Source organism: Taudactylus pleione, unplaced genomic scaffold (assembly GCF_031769625.1).
Source record: "Taudactylus pleione unplaced genomic scaffold, aTauple2 ptg000436l, whole genome shotgun sequence".
Taxonomy (NCBI): Eukaryota; Metazoa; Chordata; class Amphibia; order Anura; family Myobatrachidae; genus Taudactylus; species Taudactylus pleione.
In genome coordinates, this window is record NW_028284838.1 from 10,388,004 (window position 1) to 10,409,108 (window position 21,105).

Sequence of the window (21,105 nt, forward strand, 5' to 3'; positions counted from 1 at the left end):
GGTTTCATAAAAGATTTACCAGACCCTAGAAACAATCCTATGGGTTTCCTCAGGTATATGGAAAGGATTAGAAGTGTTCATAATGCCACATGGTTAGATATGCGTGATCTCACTGAAACAGCATCAGGAGTACATGTAGCTAATGAAATAGCTCAGGCTAGAGCAGGAAATGGTTATAATGATTTTAATCCACCAAACATAGCAGGCCAGACAACAGCAGAAAGCGGGACCGAATGGGTAGCTAGTTGCAGAGTTTGGGCCCAGAGAGAGGCTGCTAATATGCCCGCTATAGAAGAGAACCAAACTAAGGGTCAATCTGTGGTGGAATATTATGAGCAACTCCTTAAGAGGCATACAGACCAGGGGATTAACACACAAGACCCTGGTCATGTAAGGATTCTGAAATTAACTTTGTTTGCTGGAATGAATCCTGAATTAATGCGACAGTTTAAGGTCTGTAGGCCAGAATATTCCTCCATGCCTCTAAATGACCTAGTCAAAATACTTAGGTCTATAGAAGATAATGCTAAGGAAAGGCTAGAAAAGTGCGATAGGAAAAAAGATGCCATGCCCAAGCCCATGTATGTTCTTACTTACCCTAATTTAAATCAGAAGGGTAACAAGGAAAAGGGCTATAGACCACCCAAGCCATCAGGCAGACCTAGTGGTCAGCAATCTAAAAGATCAGAAGAATGCATGAAAAAGGGCTTTGTTTCAATTGCATGGAGCAGGGACACATTAAGATGAATTGTCCCAAGTTAAAGAAACTCCAGACCCAAGACCTTTTGGTGAATCTTAGCCAGCAATAGGAAACAGGCCCCCAGAGTCTAATTTGTCCCTTAACATGTAATTCCCCAACAGGACCACAAATTATGATACCTGTTAAATTGGGAAATAAAAAGATAAACTGTCTCATAGACTCTGGGGCTGCTACAAGTCTCTTAAAAGAAAATATAGTAGAACCCAAGTATATGGGATCAGGCTCCACTAATGTAGTGGGAGTGGGGGGCCAAGTTATTAGCCTCCCTAAAACCAAACCTATACAGATTGAATTAGACTCAGGAGTAGTGCTAACAACCCAGTTTCTAATTTCAAAAGATTCACCAGTGAATTTATTAGGAGCTGACCTACTGGCAGCTCTGGAAGCTAGCATAGTGTACAGAAATGGGGAAGCTATATTAAGTACACCAGCAGGATTGTTGCAAACTATGGACTATGATACTGCACAATCCCTAATGACATGTTTACCCTCTGAACAAAAGGAGGAACCATTATTGTCTGTAATTGAGGCAAGGGTACCATCAGGGGTATGGGCAAAGGGAAAAATGGATGTAGGACTCCTACCAGTAGATCCAGTAACAATCAAAATTAAACCTACAGCAACGCCTGTGAAAATGAAACAGTACCCCCTTAACGAAGGCCAGACACAGGCAATAGAAACATAGATACAACAATATGTACAAGCAGGAGTGTTAAAACCCTGCAGATCGCCATGGAACACTCCGTTGTATCCAATTAAGAAACGATCTAAGGATAATGAACCTGTATCTTACAGACTAATTCATGATCTTAGGGAGGTTAACAAGCGTATGGTAATTGATAGTCCTATTGTGCCAAATCCACATACACTGCTAAACCAGATCCCTCCCTCTGCTACAAACTTCACAGTCATAGACTTGGTGAACGCTTTTTTCTCAATCCCTCTGACGGAAGAAAGTCAATTAATGTTAGCCTTCACTCACAAAAGTCAACAATACACGTGGACAAGATTACCACAAGGAGGAGCCACTTCACCTAGTGCCTTCTCAGAAGCTATGACACTGGTATTAAAAGGATGGGCACCAATAGATCCAGAAACAGTGCTCATCCAGTATGTAGACGATTTGTTGCTAAGTACCAATAGTGAAACATGTGCATAGAAGAGACAGTTTCATTATTGAAATTTCTACATGAAGCACAATGTAAGGTGTCAAGAGACAAAATACAAGTTGCAAAACCTAAGGTACAATTCCTAGGCCATTGTATAACCCACCAAGCTAAGCACATCCTGGAAGAGAGAAAACAGATTATACTAGATGTAAAACCACCCCAGACACTGAAACAGTTAAGAGCCTTTTTAGGGCTTATCACATATTGTAGGGATTGGATCCCAGGTGCATCTTCTAAGCTTCAAATTCTATATAATGCACTAAAAGGTGATAAGCAGCAAGGCCCTCTTAAATTGACAGATGAGCAGAATCAGGTGTTTCAGGAGTTAAAGAAAGACATTATATCTGCTCCAGCCCTGGCTTTACCCAATTACAGTAAACCTTTTACACTATACTGTTATGAGGTCCAGGGCCACGCACAAGGGGTGTTAACACAAGAACATGGGGGTAGGCAGAAGCCTTTGGCTTACTATTCCCTACAGCTAGATTAAGTCATCAGAGCTGCCCCAACCTGTATCAGGGGGGTAGCAGCGGCAGCCATTTTACTAGACAAAACTGCAGATATTGTGTTAGGTCATTCATTAATATTGCAAGTGCCACATGCCGTTACAGAAATACTCAATCAGGCACAGACTAAACACTTATCTGCAGCTAGACTCACAAAATATGAAGTAGCTTTACTTACCCTGTGTAATATAAACTTACACAGGTGCACGGTATTGAATCCAGCATCATTACTTCCGAAAGATTCAAAAGGAGGAAGTTTAGAAACAGGAGACGATGACACTCTAGCAGCACCAGATATGCTAATTAATAGTAGTGCTGCCAGTGACAGTAACGATAGCAGAAAGGAAAGTGAAAACCACAATCTTTTTTCTTCAGACACATGCTGCGAGCATGATTGTATTCAGCTTATGGAACAGGAAATCGCACAGATCTCTCCTGTATAAGACATACCAATTCCTAATGCACAATTAGAATTGTTTGTAGATGATTCAAGGTATTATGTAGATGGCCACCCATATACGGGATATGCAGTTACTACTGCACATGAGCCAATCATTCAAGAACCTTTACCACCTACCATGTCAGCCCAAGAGGCATGCTCCAGGGTTTGGCCAGGCTGCGCAAGCCTTTGTGTCCGGGTGCGTGGTATGTGCACTTCACAACCCTGGCAAAGCTGTCAAGGTACCACTTAAAAGCACCCCACAGACATTTTTTTCCTTTTCAGAGAATCCAAATAGATTTCATTCAACTGCTTCCCTGCTTTGGGTATGTCTATGTCCTCATGGTAACCGACCTTTATAGTCACTGGCCTGAGGCCTGGGCCTGTAGGGCAGCAAATGCTAAAACAGTAGCAAAAAAGCTAATCCAAGAAGTCATTTGCAGATATGGGGTACCAGAGACAATAGAAAGTTACAGTGGTACTACAGAGGTACTCATTTTTCAGGTGAAATTGCACAACACATAATGAGTGACCTAGGGATAGTCTCTGCTCTTCACGTGCCATACCACCCCCAAAGTTAAGGGCGCGTGGAGAGACTAAATGGCACCCTAAAACTTAAGATACAAAAATTGATGGCACAAACAAGTAAAACTTGGGTAGAATGCCTTCCAATGGCTCTACATTCTGTAAGAAATACCCCATTGAAAAAGACTAAGCTGACACCATATGAGATACTATTTGGTAGTCCATACAAACTTGGTTGTTACTTTCCTCAGCAGTTGCAACATCTACATGGTGATCTGACTGGTTATATGATAGAGTTGCAGAAACAACTAACTCAAATCCACCATCAGGTGTTTTCATCTATTCCAGATCCCAACGCAGACTGTAGTTCTCATAAGCTGCAGCCTGGAGACTGGGTAGTCATCAAAAGACATCTGAGGAAGGTCCTTGAGCCCAGATACGAGGGTCCTTACAAGGTTCTCCTGACAACTCCTACAGCGGTGAAGGTGGCAGAGAAAAATAGGTGGATACACGCATCGCATTGCAAGATCTTTACACAAGGGGAGTTGGAGTAAAATGAATAAATATATGCTTTTAGGCCCCAAGCCTGACAGAGGTTTGTGGGGATGTATTCTATGTTCTGCTATGGTTATTACACTTATTTTAGCAATGAATTTTGAGGAATCGCTAAACCGGGGTAATGATGCTTTTAATAGTACAAATGGAACTAATCAATCCTTGGTAAGAGTTAAAAGAGAATTGCATGAACAGCTTAATGAAATATGGGATAACAAGTTCTTGCAAATGCACTATCGATTAATGCAAGGTATTAACCTCACTGATTGTTGGATTTGTACACATTCCCCGATTTCAGCTAAAACCATGCCATATGTGGCAACCCCAGTAAGTTGGGATGAATTAAGTAAAGATATAGACACCTGGACTAGGCCAATAAAATTGACACATGAGCCATTTAACAACTCAGCAGTACAATTGTTTGTGGCTGGGTGGACCCAACCTCCCTTTTGGAAAGCAGTACGTGATGGTTCATTTGACCAGTGGAACAATTTTGGCCAAATGTGCTATCAAGATGACTGTGTTAATATTAAAAATGAAGGGTCTAAAAATGCAAACCTAAAGTTAGGAACTATTAATTTTAAAGTAAATGTTACCTTTTATGCTAGACAAGTAATTCGCTATATTGGTGAGGTACCGACACAACAACTACTAATAGAATATAACACTAGCGATACTAGATGGGAACAGTATCTCAATCATTCCAGTGTTTGGGATAACACCACAAATGATATACGATGCACTTCGGATGACCAAAGTATATATCACGTGCTAGAGAGTTGCCCTGTAAAAAATACTTCAAGGTTGTTATGGCATGCTCAACAAGTAATTAAAACTGGACAGCACTTACTACCAGAAGGGTATTATTTTATGTTTGGTAATAAGGCATATAAATTTCTACCCTGGGGAGGGTCAGGCAGTTGCACTATAGCAAGACTGAGCCCAGCCTCATGGATAGCAGAAACCATAGATATAACCAATAGCCCAGCAAATCATCGAGTAAGGAAGGATCTTATAAAAAGTAAATCTCAGGCTCATGATTTAGTATATATCCCATGGTATAAGAAAATGGGCCTAGCTTTATCAATATCCGGACTTAGTATACAGAATGCTCATAATATAGAAGCATTAGCTAAATTGTTTGACAATGTTACAGATGAAATATTGGATGTATTAGAAACAGTTGATGAGACTTTAAGGTATCATACCAAGATTCTCAGACAGCATCAGATGGTTCTGGACTATCTAACGGCCTCACAAGGGGGCATGTGTCAGATAGTGGGACCTGCTTGCTGTAATTATATAGCTGATAATTTTACTGACCCAATATATGCACACTTGAAGAAAGTCAAGGAATTGAAGGAGCAGTTTAGGAAGACGTATAATGATCCAGAGTATGATATTGATAGTAATGGATGGTTTTCATGGTTGAATCCAGCAAATTGCTTCAAGGGGATAGGAGGTTGGCTTTCAGCTATCCTCATGTTAATAGCTAAAGGATTTGCATTAGTAGTAATTAATTATATTGTTGTTAGATTTGTTGTATGGTTAATAAGGAAAATACTTACACTTGATTACTGTTCTAGGTTTAAAGCATCTAAAGAAATGTCAAAGACAACTATTATCCTGCTACATGAATACGCCCAGAACTTCTGTGTAATCTGCAAGACAAGAGAACCATTGCTTTGCAGAGACTTGTGCGAACAATGTATGGCAAAAATAGAAGACTTCTACAAGGATACGGATGAAAAGGAAGATTCAGGACTATAGGGACTAAGAGACTCATCGCCTATATGGTCTTGAATGGGCACTGCCCCATGCAGTTACCTCGTTAGGGGGGATAACTTGTTGTGTGAAGTAGGGACCAAATACATAGGGGGTGGGTCATGGCTAGGTAAGTTAGAAAAAACAATAGTATGTAAGATTTGAATCGAAAAGGAGGAAAATGTGGAAGTATAGAATTCATTTTGTATTCTAAATGTCTTTTCAAGTATGCCACGTATTCATTGTAAGTAAATGCATAGGGCAGGAAAGAGTTAATTCCGTGTGCAGACTCAGTCATATATTCACAGAAAAGCATATGTACATATATGGTAAGGTATGTGATTCCAAATCTTTACCCAGCCCTGTGGTTTTTTCTAAATGTAATCGAAAACAGATGTATACTTCAGAAACTATAAATGTATGTAGTTTGCCGCCATTAAACCAGAGATTGATTTCACACTACACAAGACAGTCACGTTCTTGAATCTCTCTCTCCTGTGTATACACAGCATTGTGCTGAAGCAAACAAAAGCAACGAGGGTCTCTGAGCTCATTGTATTTATAGCCATAGTTTAAATACAGGTCTGACAATACACACCGCAATCGCACACCAAGACATAATGGGCGTGCTAATGCCTTGCCGTGCGATCACCTGCCTGTGCTGAATTTGCATACGCTGGGTGCGAGCGTACGCATCTAGCGAGTGGGTCTGAATCAAGCCCTGTACCCTGAAATTTAGAGTTAAGCTAGGATACCCCATTCCCAAATATAAATCTCTCTGCCTCACATGCAGTGCAACATGGTTTTACTAAGGTGAAAATTGCTAATTTTTATATTTATTCCTATTTCTGGAACAGGTCCTTTATTTATTAAACATGCTGAAGCATAGGTGACTTAAGTAGTACCTCAGTCAATTTGATTATACCATCTGTGTTCAAGCAAGGATATCCTTAAAATTTGGACTGTTATGCTGGGTACACACTACACGATGGGTGTACCCAGCGACAGCATGATACATCGCGCCGTCCATATACACTGCACGATGCAGTAGACGGCGGCGCGATGTGTAGTTCCATGCTGCATTTAGCAGTGTGTTGTCGTTCATCGCATCATCCCATCTCCTGTGCTGCACAACAGATGGGATGATGCGATGAGCGACCTGCGGGCACATGTGATCGTGCAAACTCACTATGCGATCTGCACACTATATACATATATATATATTGTACAGATCCGTGTCGGAATGAAATACCGTGCAATGGATCGTGTAGTGTCCCCAGCTTTAGGGTGCCTTGAGGACCAATTATGAGAAATACTACTGTATACCGAATGGTAATATTGGGTAATGGATATTCACTCTTCATTTTACACCACATATCTAAAAGCAGATTCTCAATGAAATAAGTTATTTGATCACAGAGAATGTACAAGCACCAATGAACAGCATTAATGACCTGAATCTGCAGTCATTAGGAAGTGCTTGACACACACACAGAGAATTCTTTGTCCAGTTTGGTCACTATCACAAAAGGGACCTTAACTGGAAGTTAACCCTATAATGGCATCCCGTACATAAATTGTCTGACAAGCTCATCCTGAATGTGGACAGCTTTTACTGTGAAAATATAATTAATATTAGATGTCCAGGGTCAAACACAGGGTCAGGATGTACGTGTACTCTCTCACTACTGCACATAAAATAAAAGGAATAACACAGACATATAGCAAATGAAGATGAGTGATGTTGCCGTTAATTCCAACCCTTATGACTGGATATAGATATATATTCCATGAACATTTATGGGTCTTGTGGGACATCCCAAGAAGGTTTGTGCATTGTCTAGTAGACATCCAATTATAATGCAAGCTTTTCCCATTAATGAAATTCCATCTCAGCCAATCAGGCAGAATGCAGTTCATGAGAGAGAAAGCATCTATCAGGTTACACAGAGACTCCATCTGCTCTCCTGAGTCTTTGTCATCGGATCAAAAGAAAGAAATAGGAAAAACTGTTTCTGCATTTATTTGTATTTATATCTATATTATTGATCATTTTACATGGTCAGAGATGTCTATTACATACGGCTGAGCATATACTTTTTTTTACAACCAGAGACCAATGGCAAGCTTGTGTCTTCTGAAAGGCTCTTCAGTTTGGAATCTATTAAGTGTCCCTGTAACACTGGTATTCTAAATACATTCCCGGAGTGCGATGTGAAAACTTTGGTACAATCATGACGAAGCTGCAGAAGAAAGTCCTGTTTTGTGTGGCTGGAGTACTGAGCTTTACCTGTGCTCTGGCAATTGCAGCAGCGTTAGGAATTCAGCTTTGGGTAAAAGGTACAGTTCTGTGCAAAACTGGAGCCCAGCTGGTAAATGCTACAGGAGATGAACTGCAGAAGTTTATAGGGGAAATCCAATATGGCCTTTTCTATGGACAGCGAGTGAAGCAGTGTGGCCTCGGTGGGAGACCTACAACATTTTCATGTAAGTATCCAGCATACTGTAGATCAGTCTTTTTATAGCTCAAAATATATTGGAAAATATATAAGATGTACATTTAAAATTTGCAATAAAATGGATGACAACACTGCGATTACTGTACTTACTGTAACATACGTAGTAAAATAGTATTTTATACATTTGCATACCTGCCAATGGATAAGCACCATGTCATTTACAATACCTGTTAACCTCTTAACTGGCTAATATTTTTTTATGATTGAATTAGATTAAGAAGATCTATTTAATACAATTTTATAAAAAATATATTTTTTTTAATTCTTTTTTTGAAACACACCAACATTGATTTTTTTTTTTAACAAATTGGTCACCGATAAATTTTGTCTATCGATGATCAGACCATCGCAACATTGCAACTTTGCATGTCGCTGAGCAGCCACCAGGTATACACTGGGGGACTGATGGCTGTTCATGTACATTTCCGTGGCGACTGTCCTCTCTGCAGCATCTGGGTGGGGGTCCTGCTGTGCTGCCCGATTAGCAGTGATTGGCAGACACTGGTAGAGGGTGCAGAGATGCAGAGGGGTCGGGCGATTATCTTCCGGCAGTTGCCCAGTGTACGTTTCTGACTGGTGACATTGTTTACAACCATGTCAGGTAACGCACAACCTTGTTGCAAATGATGCAACCATGCCAGGCACGTGGTATTTATAAAGATGCAGGTAATTGGGTTGCAAAGTAGATCATTATAATTGGTAATGCAAAAAAATCATATGCAAAATAAAATAACTATAATACGGTTATACTGAGAGATAAAGGGCTGTATATTTAACCATTACATAGATAACTGTGCAAATGTTTTATTATAGTTGTGCAGCATTTTGGAAATGCAGTTCTGTATGCAAACCACCATGCAATAACGTTATTTAGATTATCTTTTGGAAAGATTAGGAAACAGTGTAACAGAGGGCCTGATTCAGAGCCGCTCGTAAGCGGCCGCTCGTTCGCTCCGAGCGATGTTCGCACAACTGCGCATGCGTATGGGTTGTAATACGCATGCGCGAACCAGTCATTGCGGTCGGAAATTGTGTGCTCGCAAAATAGCGAATGCCTGCTAATTTGAGTGACAGGATGAGGCGTTTGTGGGTGGTAACAGGGGAAGGTGCTTGAAAACGGGGAGTGGTGATCCGAATGCAGGCGTGCCAAACGGTCCAAACGGGCATTTTTTAGGGTGTGCATAGTTAACAAGGCAGCGTCATCGGCCACGTCACTTGGTTGTCTTTTAACCTGAACTGCTCGCATGATTGCGGTAGGAAAATGCTACCACAAGCACTGCGAGCAGTTCATACGCCTTTCGATGTACTCGATTAATCTAATAAATAGCTGAGATGACATAGGATGCGAGCGGCCAGGGGGCGATTTTTAAAAAATAGCGACCACATGTTTCGTTCGCTCGTTCAGACATAGAGGCGTCAACAGGCTGCAAAGAGCGAGCGCTCTATTTAAATATCCGGCCCCTTTTTCTGAACGAGCGAGCGCAAATAGCGTCTGGCTCTGAATCAGGCCCTGATTTCTCAGTATTGTACGCTAGCGAATGACACAATTAAGTGTATGTTTCGTGTAAAAATCATATGCACCTAGAATAAAACTTGTTATATACATGAAAAATGCTAATAAGAACAAAAAAGAAAAACTTTTCTGAGGTTCTCAGCTTTCCTAAAGACGTACTAGGACCTATCCTGCCAGAGTGTATCAGATAAATCTGATTGTCAATTAATCCTTGTCCGGGATAGACAACATGTTGTAGACATGGTTACTATTGTAACAGTAAACAACAATTGAATTGTGACATTTCAACGAACTGTAATAAGCTTTCTGTCATCAAAGCTTGAGTCTAAGGGCAAAATTTACTAAGCGGCGGTTTGACGGCGGTTTCTATTCTATTCTAAACCCCGGCGGTTTGGTGGCGGGTTCTATTCTATTCGAAACCCCAGGGGTTTGGTGGCGGTTTTGCAGCGGTTTCTAAATGACAGCCCTGTTCTATTCTATTCTAAAATGTGTTTTGATGGCAGTTTTGCAGCGGTTTTGGCCTTAGTAAATCTGCAGAAAGCAAAACCGCCGCCAAACCACAGTCAAAACACATTTTAGAATAGAATAACCTATTTTCAGACATTTTTGCTCCCTTGTATACCAGTAAAAAAACCTAAAAGAACAGTTTTCTCTATACCGTAATATTTAGTACTTCAATATATATATTTTATTTTATTAATTTTTTTGCAGTATACTGTATATATGGAAAATTTGTGATGACAGTTGCTAGGTTAAGCTGGGTACATATTTAACGATGTGTATCCAGCCTACCTGTCATGCTACGGGATCCGGCGGGGGTCCTGGCATCGGCAAGTGCATAGGAGCAACATCACGATGGCGGGGGGCCATGCAGAATGGTTTATAAATAACAAACCTCAATCAGCACATCTATACCTCCTCACAAGGACTCACACAGATTTTTGTGTTTGTGTGTGTGTGTATATATATATATATATATATATATACACACAACCATCCTCACCTTTCATCTCTTTTTTTCTACTTCCAAATTTACTGTCCCGTCATGACGTTCATCCAGCCAAGTCCTATTAATACTCCTTATATTATAATTCTTTCTTTCAAACTCTACTTAATGTGTTTTCTAAACCTCCCAAACTCATCTGCTTTTTCCTTTGACTAAATCATGTTTCTTGTGTGCACTATGAGGGAAATGTATCAAAACTTTCAAAGAGTGGGGAAGTTGCCCATATCAGCCAATCAGCTTCTAGCTAGCATTTATCAAGTACATACTATAAAGTGATAGGTAGAAGCTGATTGGTTGCAGGGCCGGATTAAGGCTTGTAGGGGCCCTGGGGCAACTAAGTTTTGGGGGCCCCCACCAAGCCACATGGAGCCTCGGCAGGCTCACACCAACCCTATGTGGGCAGGGCCAAATGCAGGATTTTCTGAGGGGTTTTAATATGGGATGCTTTTGGCGACGCCGGTCAGAATCCTGGCGCCTGCATCCCGATCGCCGGGATGCCGAAAGTAGTAGCAGGGTTAGGTTTAGGGTGCGGGAAGGGGGAGGTTAGGTTCAGACAATTGGGAGCGAGGTTAGTGTCTCGTGTTGAACATGCACACACCCACATATATATGTAGCAATATGTTATATATATATATTACATACATACTAACACACATATACAGTGATAAACACATAAACACATACAGACACCGCATACACACACACTAACAGATATATATATATACACAAATGAACACATACATACACATATATACATACTAACACATTCACAGTATGCACACAATAACACATTCAGTATATACACACAAGCACATGCATACACATATATACACAATAAACCAGTACACATACTTACATTTTTATGCTGCAGGTAGAAAATCCGGGTGGGCACCTCACATTAGACCCCGCCCCTCACGTCGTACTGCCGCGATTCGCGGGTAAAATGGGGGTGGGGCTTGTCATTTTGGCTCCACCCCCACTTCACCGAGATTTGTCCGTCAGGGGTATTTCTAAGTACTCAGAACCCCCCCTGCCTGCGCTTGTTGTGGGGGCCCCTTTATGTGTGAGGGCCCCTGGACAACCGCCCCTGTCACCGCCCCCCCTTAATCCGGCCCTGATTGGTTGCTAGGGTCAATTTTTCCACTCTTTAAAGGCTTGATACATTTACCCATTTATGACGTACTTCTTTTCTATTCACAATTACCCACAGTTCCTAGTTTCAAATATCCTCTAGCCATCTTCTCCATCAGTACACCTGGACTCACCTTATTTATGGGCAGCGTGTTCCTACTATGGTGCTCGCAGACTACAGTAATTCGCCTTCAATGGTTTCTGAGGACCATCAATCTATCTCTAATACCCCCTTCAGACCAAATTTCCCAGGTCTCAGGACCTCATTCAGAGGCGGTCGTTAGTTGCAAGCGGTCGCACTGAATCAGGGCGGCCGCTTGAATCCTGAACGGCCGCCTCCTTGTCGATCATTAAGCTGTGGGTTACCACCCACAGCTTAACGACCGACCAGGTTGATGGTCGCGATGGTGTTCACCTTCGTGACCATCGGGGCTTACGACCAGACCCTAAGGTTGGGTCTGGGCACTCGTAAGCCCCAGGGAGCTTTCTGCTCTGATGGAGCAGGAAGCTCCCCACTGACATCACTGATGATGTCAGTGCTGCCGCCCACAAAACGGTAGGCGTTCGTAAAGGAACGCCTCCGTTTTGGAAACCACCGCCCCGGCCCGCCTACCAAACGGGGGCAGCTGTCGATCAACATCGACAGCAACCCCTTTGGTAGCGAGCTCCGGAGCGACAGGCCTAACCATCGAGTCGGTTATGAGCGCATCGGCGCTCGCTACCTACTCTGAATAAGGTCCTCAGTCCCCAACCGTGGTATAGATCAGGGTCGTGGAACTGGGTCGTTTGCACTATGTCCTGGCGTGCGATTGTGTATGTAGACGCCCATCAGCCTGTCTTAAGACGTCCACTTGTGCACGTCATCTTCAGGAAGTGTATGCAACCATCGGTACATCGGGTACCATCGGAAGCGAACGCAGCGCTTGAGGTTGAATATACCATACCGCAAGCACTGCAAGCACTTCAGTCTAAAATACAACCAGGTGACGTGTACAATGACGCTGCCTCTTAATTATGCACACCTCTGAAACGGCGTTAAGACACTCAGGCATGCTTGCGTTCGCACCTCCACTCCCCCCGTTTCTAGTGACCTGATCCTGTCACCACCCACAAATGGCCTCACTTATCACTCACTCTGTGGTGCTGTCTATGCGCAGTGAGCGAACGCAGCACACTGCGATGCATACGCATGTGCAGAATGCAAAAATCAGCCAGCTACAAGCGAACGCTTCTTTGCGCCCGGGTCTGAATCAGGTCCCCAGTTCGATGTGTGTTTACATGCAAAAAGCCTGATGTGTGAAAGGGGTATAATATTGTCGCTGGTTCCGATATGTCCTATGATCCCTTGTTCCTTACAAGCCCTGTGTAATATTTCCTAGTGAATTATCACAATTCCAAATAACTAAACTAATTTGATGCTGTAAATATAATGGGAATGACTGGCATGTATTCAAATACCTAAAATATGTTATTTCCTTTCAATGTGTGATAAAGCTTATTGGTTCGTTATTGGCACTAGCAACATATTTATTATTTATTGAGTGATAACAATATCCTTAAGTTATGCAACACTTTAGGTAACTATATACAGTGTGGCTCCTCTTAAGTAAAGAGATCAGTAACAGGTGAAACCATAATAGCAGCTGACTCACAGGATAATTTATTAATATTGCAAATCTGCACCAAGACCAGAGCAACCAAAAAGGCATCTCCTACTAATTTGCTCTAGATTAAAGTTAATTGGTTTTATTTTATTTATTTATATATATATATATATATATATATCAGCAGAGAAATAGTGGTATATGGCGCTAGTCCTTGATAAAGTCACTTAGAGTCTTATAAGAAATCAAGTGATGCAGCACTCCCCAGATCTTCAGGGTGGCAGCTCCGTCTCCCAAAAGCTGTCGTTCAAACAGTTATAACCTATAAAATAAGAAGTGGAGAGGGAGGGCCTCCTAGTGCAATATCGTATAACTTTTTTGGACCCTTCACGAATTTCAATCACCTATGTGGTGGAAGTGTACCTTTAACAGTGGAATAATCCACAATTATATCAGCATATGAAAATCACTGGTCATTCAGCATTCTTCCTTCCTCGTCCTTGCAAGGAGACCCAGTCTTATATAAGCCAATCTCAGCAATGCATGCTTTGCTGAGATTGGCTTATATAAGTTTGGGCGGTGGAATGTCTGTACAACTCCCCCTCCAGACTGCTGCTATGGGACATCCCGGTTGCACATGATTGTTCACTTCTAGCCAGAGAGAAAGATCTCAGCAACAAAGCATGCATTGCTGAGATTGGCTTATATAAGACTGGGTCTCCTTGCTTGGACGAGGAAGGAAGAATGCTGAATGACCAGTGATTTTCATATGCTGATATAATTGTGGATTATTCCACTGTTAAAGGTACACTTCCACCACATAGGTGATTGAAATTGGTGAAGGGTCCAAAAAAGTTATACGATATTGCACTAGGAGGCCCTCCCTCTCCACTTCTTATTTTATATATCTATCTATATATATATATATATATATGTATAAAATAATAATATAGTCATTCTTATGTATGGAACCATGGGCCTGATTCAGACCCGGACGCTGAGAAGCGTTCGTTCATAGCTGCCGATGGTTCGCATTGTGCGCATGATTATGCATCCCAGTGCGCGTGCGTGAGCCAGACATTGCGATCGGAAGTCATGCGCTCTTAACACAAAGACTGAGCGCTACCTTGAGTGACAGATAGTGCCGTTTGTGGGTGGTAACAGGGGAAGTTGCTTGTGAATGGGGGAGTGGTGCTGCGAATGCAAGCATGTCTGGGCGTCAAAATGGCGTTTAAAGGGCGTGCATAATTAGCATGGAGGCGTCATTGTACACATCACCTGGTTGCATTTCAGTCAGCACTGATCGCAGTGCTTGCGGCGGGGTAGGGACTACCTCAAGCGCTGCGTCATTCTGGAGACGACGTGTGCTAAGAAAGGAAAGTGGGCATCTTTATACACCTGCGTTCGCTCACTGCCGTCGCTCTCTAAGACATAGAGGGCGTCCTTACGCCACACACTGCAATCGCAGAATTTGCATACCCGGGCCCTTTTGGCAGCGAGCGATCGCGGCTTAGCGTCCAGGTCTGAATCAGACCCCATGTACAAACAGGAGAAAGGTAAATACAAGATGTAATAAATTTACAATTGGCTACAGCATTAAAGGAAAAATTGTGCATCTATTAATTATAATGGTGTAGACCACAGGTTCTCAAACTCGGTCCTCAGGACCCCAAACAGTGCATGTTTTGCAGGTCTCCTCACATAATTACTAGTGAAATAGTTAACTGCACCTGTGGATCTTTTAAAATGTGTCAGTGAGTAATGAATACACCTGTGCACCTGCTGGGTGACCTGCAAAAAGTGAACCATGTGGGGTCCTGAGGACCGAGTTTGAGAACCACTGGTGTAGACATTGATACTAGTATGCATAAAATGCATAAATAAGCTATCCACTTCCTCTTTCACTTGGAGGTTTGCAAGGAGATTCAGAGGAGGTGCAGATAGTTATTGTTATAGAGTGCAGAAATTTGATAGTTGAGTGTGCTGAGTGCTTGTTGTTTTTTTTTTACCTATAAAAAGATTTTATTCATAATGTCCCCAAGATTGTATATTAATTTTTAATTATCACATAATGTAAATAACTTTACACTTGAACTTGCATTTTTGTAAAAAAAAAAGTAGATCGAATAAGGTTTAAATAGCTATTATTTACATAATTTGGTATTATTTACATAATTTGGTAATTAAAAGAAAAAAAAAACAAGATAAAAACATCAAGTTTAGCAATAAATATTAGCCAGTTAAGTGGTTAAATTGAACAAACCCTGCACAGATCATAGTGATCTGTTCAGTGCTTCTCCCTGGGGAAAGGAGTCAAACCTTGGAGAGAGCTAAAGTACCAAGCAATCAGATTCTAACTGCCATTTTACAGGCTGTGTTTGAAAAATGACAGTTAAAAGCTGATTGGTTGGTACGTTATATTTCTACACTTTATCTCTCTCCAGGGTTTGGTACATCTCTCCCTAAGAACCTTTGTAACTGCAGTGCACACAAAGCATTTATGAAATGAGGCCAAAAAAAAGTAAAAAGGCCTATTGGGTAAAAAGAAAAAGTGCAATAAAAACTCTCACGGTTAGCATTGCATCATGGCTTAAACAGCATACTGTACTCGCAAGGAACCAATTGTATATGTGAGGTAGGTAGTAGATGTTCCATGGAGAACCTCATCCAGGCAAAGCCAAAGAGAGCAATAAGATAGCCAATCAAACCATTAGATCCACCAGGCACAAGGGGCAAGAGTCAATTGACTGTTGTCCCTAATCCCTTCATGCCTAGGGCGTGATGCACTAATACTTACCGCCGGACATCGCAAATGTACAGATCGCATATGCACTAACATATGCGATCTGTACAGCAAAGGACAGCTCTTCCGATAAGAGCTGTCCTTTGCGACCCGGGAGTCCATCTGCGCATGTGCAGACTGACGCGGCGGCCGCAGGGCATGCTGGGAGGGATCCGATCGGATCCCTCATAGCAGCGCAATGCAGCAGAAGCCCATAGGCTTCTATATGGTAACGCCAGCAAAAGCTGGCGTTACCCTCCACATCGCAGCCCGACGGCTAGCAGAACGATGTATACGAAAAATGCGGTAAATGGGGAGTTTACCGCATTTTTCGTTTACTGCATCCCGCCCTTAGTCCCTTGTCCATTCATGGTGGCACAGACTCTAACCAATTTTGGGGGCTTCTAGGAGGTTTTGGGCCCCTGTCCACAAGCCACCAGCTGCTCTCACTAGAAGGAAGGATGGGTGGGATGGAGTTGAGAAGTGGATCGCGCCAATCTGGAAGGGCCATTGGGATGACCAGATCAGGACAGAAGTTGGGGAGGTCAATGGGCTCACATTTTGCCGTTATGCAAGACCTTTAGACTAACTGGGAATCCCCATCTGTATTTAATGCCTGACTTGTGCAATTCCACAGTCAGGGACTGCAAGGCCCTGTGGCTTTGGAGAGTGGCCCATGTTGTGCCCCAAGGGGCCCCTCTAAAGACTGTGAATAGACTACACAGTGCAGAGGAAGTCCACAGGGACTATGGAAATAGCAAGTGAGTAATGCTTGTGAGTGATGCTGTGGTATACTTGAAGTCCCAAATATCCCTCTTGAACACCATGCATCCCCTCTGAATGTGGGACCCAACTCCTCCTGTACCATGGCCTCAGTTTAAAATGGCTGCCCTCCTCCTCGTGGACGCCAGGAACCCGAGGCTGCTGATGGGACTCGAGTGCTCCAGTCATGAGGCCATGCCCCCTTGCAGTGATGTGGTTAGCCCATATCACTGTCTCTCTCCACCCTGCCTTCCCAGTGACTGACACCTGATGTCACCGGGAGGCGGGGCTTAAGTACTGTAGGGATGCCCCCCAGTGTTGGACTGGGGCATGATGGGCCCATCTGAGAAAGCAGTGGTAGAGGCTTATGCTTATGGATTGTGGCCAGCCACTACAAAGGCTTGGCCAACCATTAGAGAGGAGCCTGCAGACAACATGGATACTACAGTGCACGCTCTGGGCCCCTTTATGCATATATATAGTAAATACTAATACTTCCTGCAGTATAATCTACAGGTTTATGAATACACCCATATAGTCTTGGGAATGCAGAATAATGTAACGTAGTAGTGTAAAGCATATGATGGTGATCCTATCTGTATATACAACACATTAATGCACTCTAAATAGTGGACTTCTGTACACACCAGCATGTGAGAACTGCATTAGGTCTAGTAAAGGCCAAATACAGTATATACCAGTGTAAAAAAAAAAGATTCAATTATCTAAAATATTACCACTAGGATAAAATAAGTGTTGGCTACTCATTTATTTTTAGAACTACATTCTTAGTTTGCAATAGGCTATATTGTCAGTGTTATTTTCACACAAGAAAACATTAGATCTGTAACCTAACAGTGAACTTTGATTGGCAGGAGGACAAATCTTGGTGGGGTTTCTATAGAAACAAACTAAGCACCCATGTTCATCCATGTTCTTGCTCTAACAGGTAACTGACCCTGCAAAAGAGTAGCAATGTATTGATTTGGAATCTGACATTAGAAGAGGAGGTGGGGCCATCAGACAGTGGGGCCCACAAGGGATTTCCCAGTCCGACCCTAGATGCCCCTGAATAGTGATCTCAGAAAGCCTAGGATGGTGCATGTCCGCTCTGATCACTAGCCAGGCCACGTTCCTATCTCTGTTTTTCCATTGGTTCTTATCCTAATAGTCCTTGACATAAACTACAAAAATTTATTAATGTGCTCACACCCTCCCAAAAAAAGTAATCCAAGTACCAGTGCTTATAGACTTAGCTAGTTATGCCAACTGTGGGGCAAACACCTATGACAGACAGGGGCACTGAGAAGGGGGCATAATGACAGACAGGGGCACTGAGAGGGGGGCATCTCTAGGGGCTCAGAAGTGCGAGTGAGGCATAACCATGCTATTCAATATAGTAAAGCTATGCAAAAAGCATAATATTGATGTAGCACAAAACAAGATATAACAGTACTAAATCTTAACAATAGTAAATACTGCGCCTTGATGTTTATAATAACGTTGATTTTTAATCATAAAAAATATATATATATAAAAACATGTAGGACTATTTCAGTAGTTTAAAATATAAAAATTATCATTTATAACCATATGTATAGCAACACTTGGACAATATGGATATGTCTATCTGGTTATGCTGCGGTGCACAGCTTGTGGTAAAGATGATGCAAATATATTCGGCCAATCCGGATATACCAGTAAAAGTGGATAATATGTTATCAGTCCATGGGAAGGTTAATCCCTACACTTCTATTAGCAAGGAGTCCTTGTAGTGTGCCTGTAGCTGGCAAATTGTGAGAGATCTTTGTCCTGGTCCAAATTAAGTTTGGCGAGTTTATATCCAAACTGTGCCACTGCCACAGGTGGGGCAATAAACAGCATGGGGACACCCATTACGAAAAGCCTTGGGTTGTGTGACATTATGATAGACAGGGGTTCTGAGAGAGGGTCATCTCTAGGGACTCAGGAGTGCAGGGGAGGCATAACAATGCAACCCAAGATAATAGAGGCACGCAAAAAGCATAATATTGATGTTGAGATGCACCATTTCTGTGTGCATATGCAGAACATTTCTTATATTAAATGTAAAAATGGATGTTCTGTCCAGCTTTAAATAAGCCCCTTTTTGCACAAATTGCAGTGTTTTACATGTTATTATTACTGTACAGAGATGCATTAGACTGCATTCCTTTGCTGAACAATATATCACTTAATTATTCAGGAATTTGTGTAGCCTGTAAGCTTAATTGTTGTGGGAAAAACCATCTGTCTCAGCTACTCCCTGTAACTCCCATCAATTTCTGGGTCATCGGTTTATTTTTTAGAAAGGCCACTGACATCCATACACAAAACACAATTATTCATCATTTGGACAGAAGCATCAGTGTAAAGTGGATCATTGGAGTCACATGTACAGTGTTAATGATGCCTGTGCTGGGCTGCCAATAAAATGTCACTATGAGACATATAAATAAAGGTTTCCAATTTGCAATCCAGCACCAAAGCGGCCGACTGCTGTTTACATCATAATTTCTTGCACATTTTCAGCACACTAATCCTTTAAATCAATATAAAGCCACAAATAAAATAACAAATTCCAAATATAATCATATTTCAAATGTTACAAAGTAAAGTAAGTGATGTGGAAAATTGGATCAGATTATACAATTGAAACAATATCTGCCACTGCATTAAAGACCACCAAATTATATTTTCATTTAAATTTACCAGCATAATTGTAATACTTTAGGAATGTTTTTATTTGACATAATGTACGCCCTACTATAAAGTATACGGCTATTAGAGGAATTCCATTGCCCTATGAAATTACAAGGTGGCAGACCTGGAACTCTGATGTACATTCTAATATCTAATATCTATAATAACTATCTATAGCAGGGGTCTTCAAACTTGGCCCTCCAGCTGCTGTGGAACTACACATCCCAGCATGCACTGCCACCTTTTTTATATAACAGCATGCTAAAACTATGTGCAGTGCATGCTGGGATGTGTAGTTCCATAGCATCTGGAGGGCCAAGTTTGAAGACCCCTGATCTATAGTATATGTTTTTGGGTTTTTTACTCCAGAAACACACCCTTTTAGAAATATTGCTGAAATACGGAATGCGCTACTGCACTGCCTCCACATATGCTCCTTAGTTTAAGCATTCTATTGTACCAAGATGGCCGCCACTTGGTCTTCTGCGCATGCATGCTCGGTACCATCTTGTCACTGTGTATGAGCATAACATATAAAACCTAAAGATTATATCAAGGACACAATGTCCTGAATTTTGCAGGTTCCAACAAGTGGTCAGCATGTACACAAGAGCTGCATCCATGATGGTGTTCGTTAAGCTGAAAGGTTCAGAAATTACACCACATGGAAATTTGCAGTGGTAATGCAACTATAGCATGAAAGGTTGTGGGAAGTTACAGTTGACCCAGGTGACAATCCAAGTCCAGATAATATAGAAAGAGTCATCATGGGAACAATAGGCTTATGTGTTGAACAGCATATTTATTCTATTACACATAGAGAAACGTCAGCTAAAGACATGTGCATAGCCCCGCAGGCAGCATATGAGGATGGAAGTCTGATGAGAAAAATTGGTCTGAGGCATTTAGTATATAATACCAACTTGAGTGAATGCACAAGTATGAGTGACTACATTGATAAAATGATGCCATATCTCAGCAGTTAACATCTGTAGGAGTCCAAGTACATGACAAGGAGATTGCAATGGCAGTGCAACCAAACTTAACGCCTGAATTTGATTTCCTGGTAGTAGAATTAAAAACTAACACAGCCAAATTAACTACAGAACTTGTCAGGACAAAACTGCTACAGTTTCAAGAGTGTGTGCTAGTTGCGTTAAATGCTGAGAATACTGCATTATACACTGAAAGTGAGAAGCACATAAAATTAAAATGCTTAAGCTGGGTACATACGTAAAGATTTTCTGTCCAACCATCCAACTAGTTGATTGGTTGGAATTAAAATCTGGTAATGTATGGGAGTAAATGATGATCACAATTTGCTCCTAAATGCCAGAAAACAGATGAAA

The 21,105-nt window shown here is 41.8% G+C and overlaps 1 protein-coding gene across 1 annotated transcript in view; it reads left to right on the top strand.

The window, feature by feature from the left end:
• The first annotated feature begins 7,952 nt into the window (after positions 1-7,952).
• CLRN1 (clarin 1) overlaps positions 7,953-21,105 on the top strand; it is a 31,172-nt gene continuing 18,019 nt past the window's right edge. The window contains exon 1 of the mRNA XM_088447654.1: positions 7,953-8,205. Within this exon, the coding sequence (XP_088303780.1) occupies positions 7,953-8,205 (253 nt within the window). The remainder of the gene's footprint in view (positions 8,206-21,105) is intronic.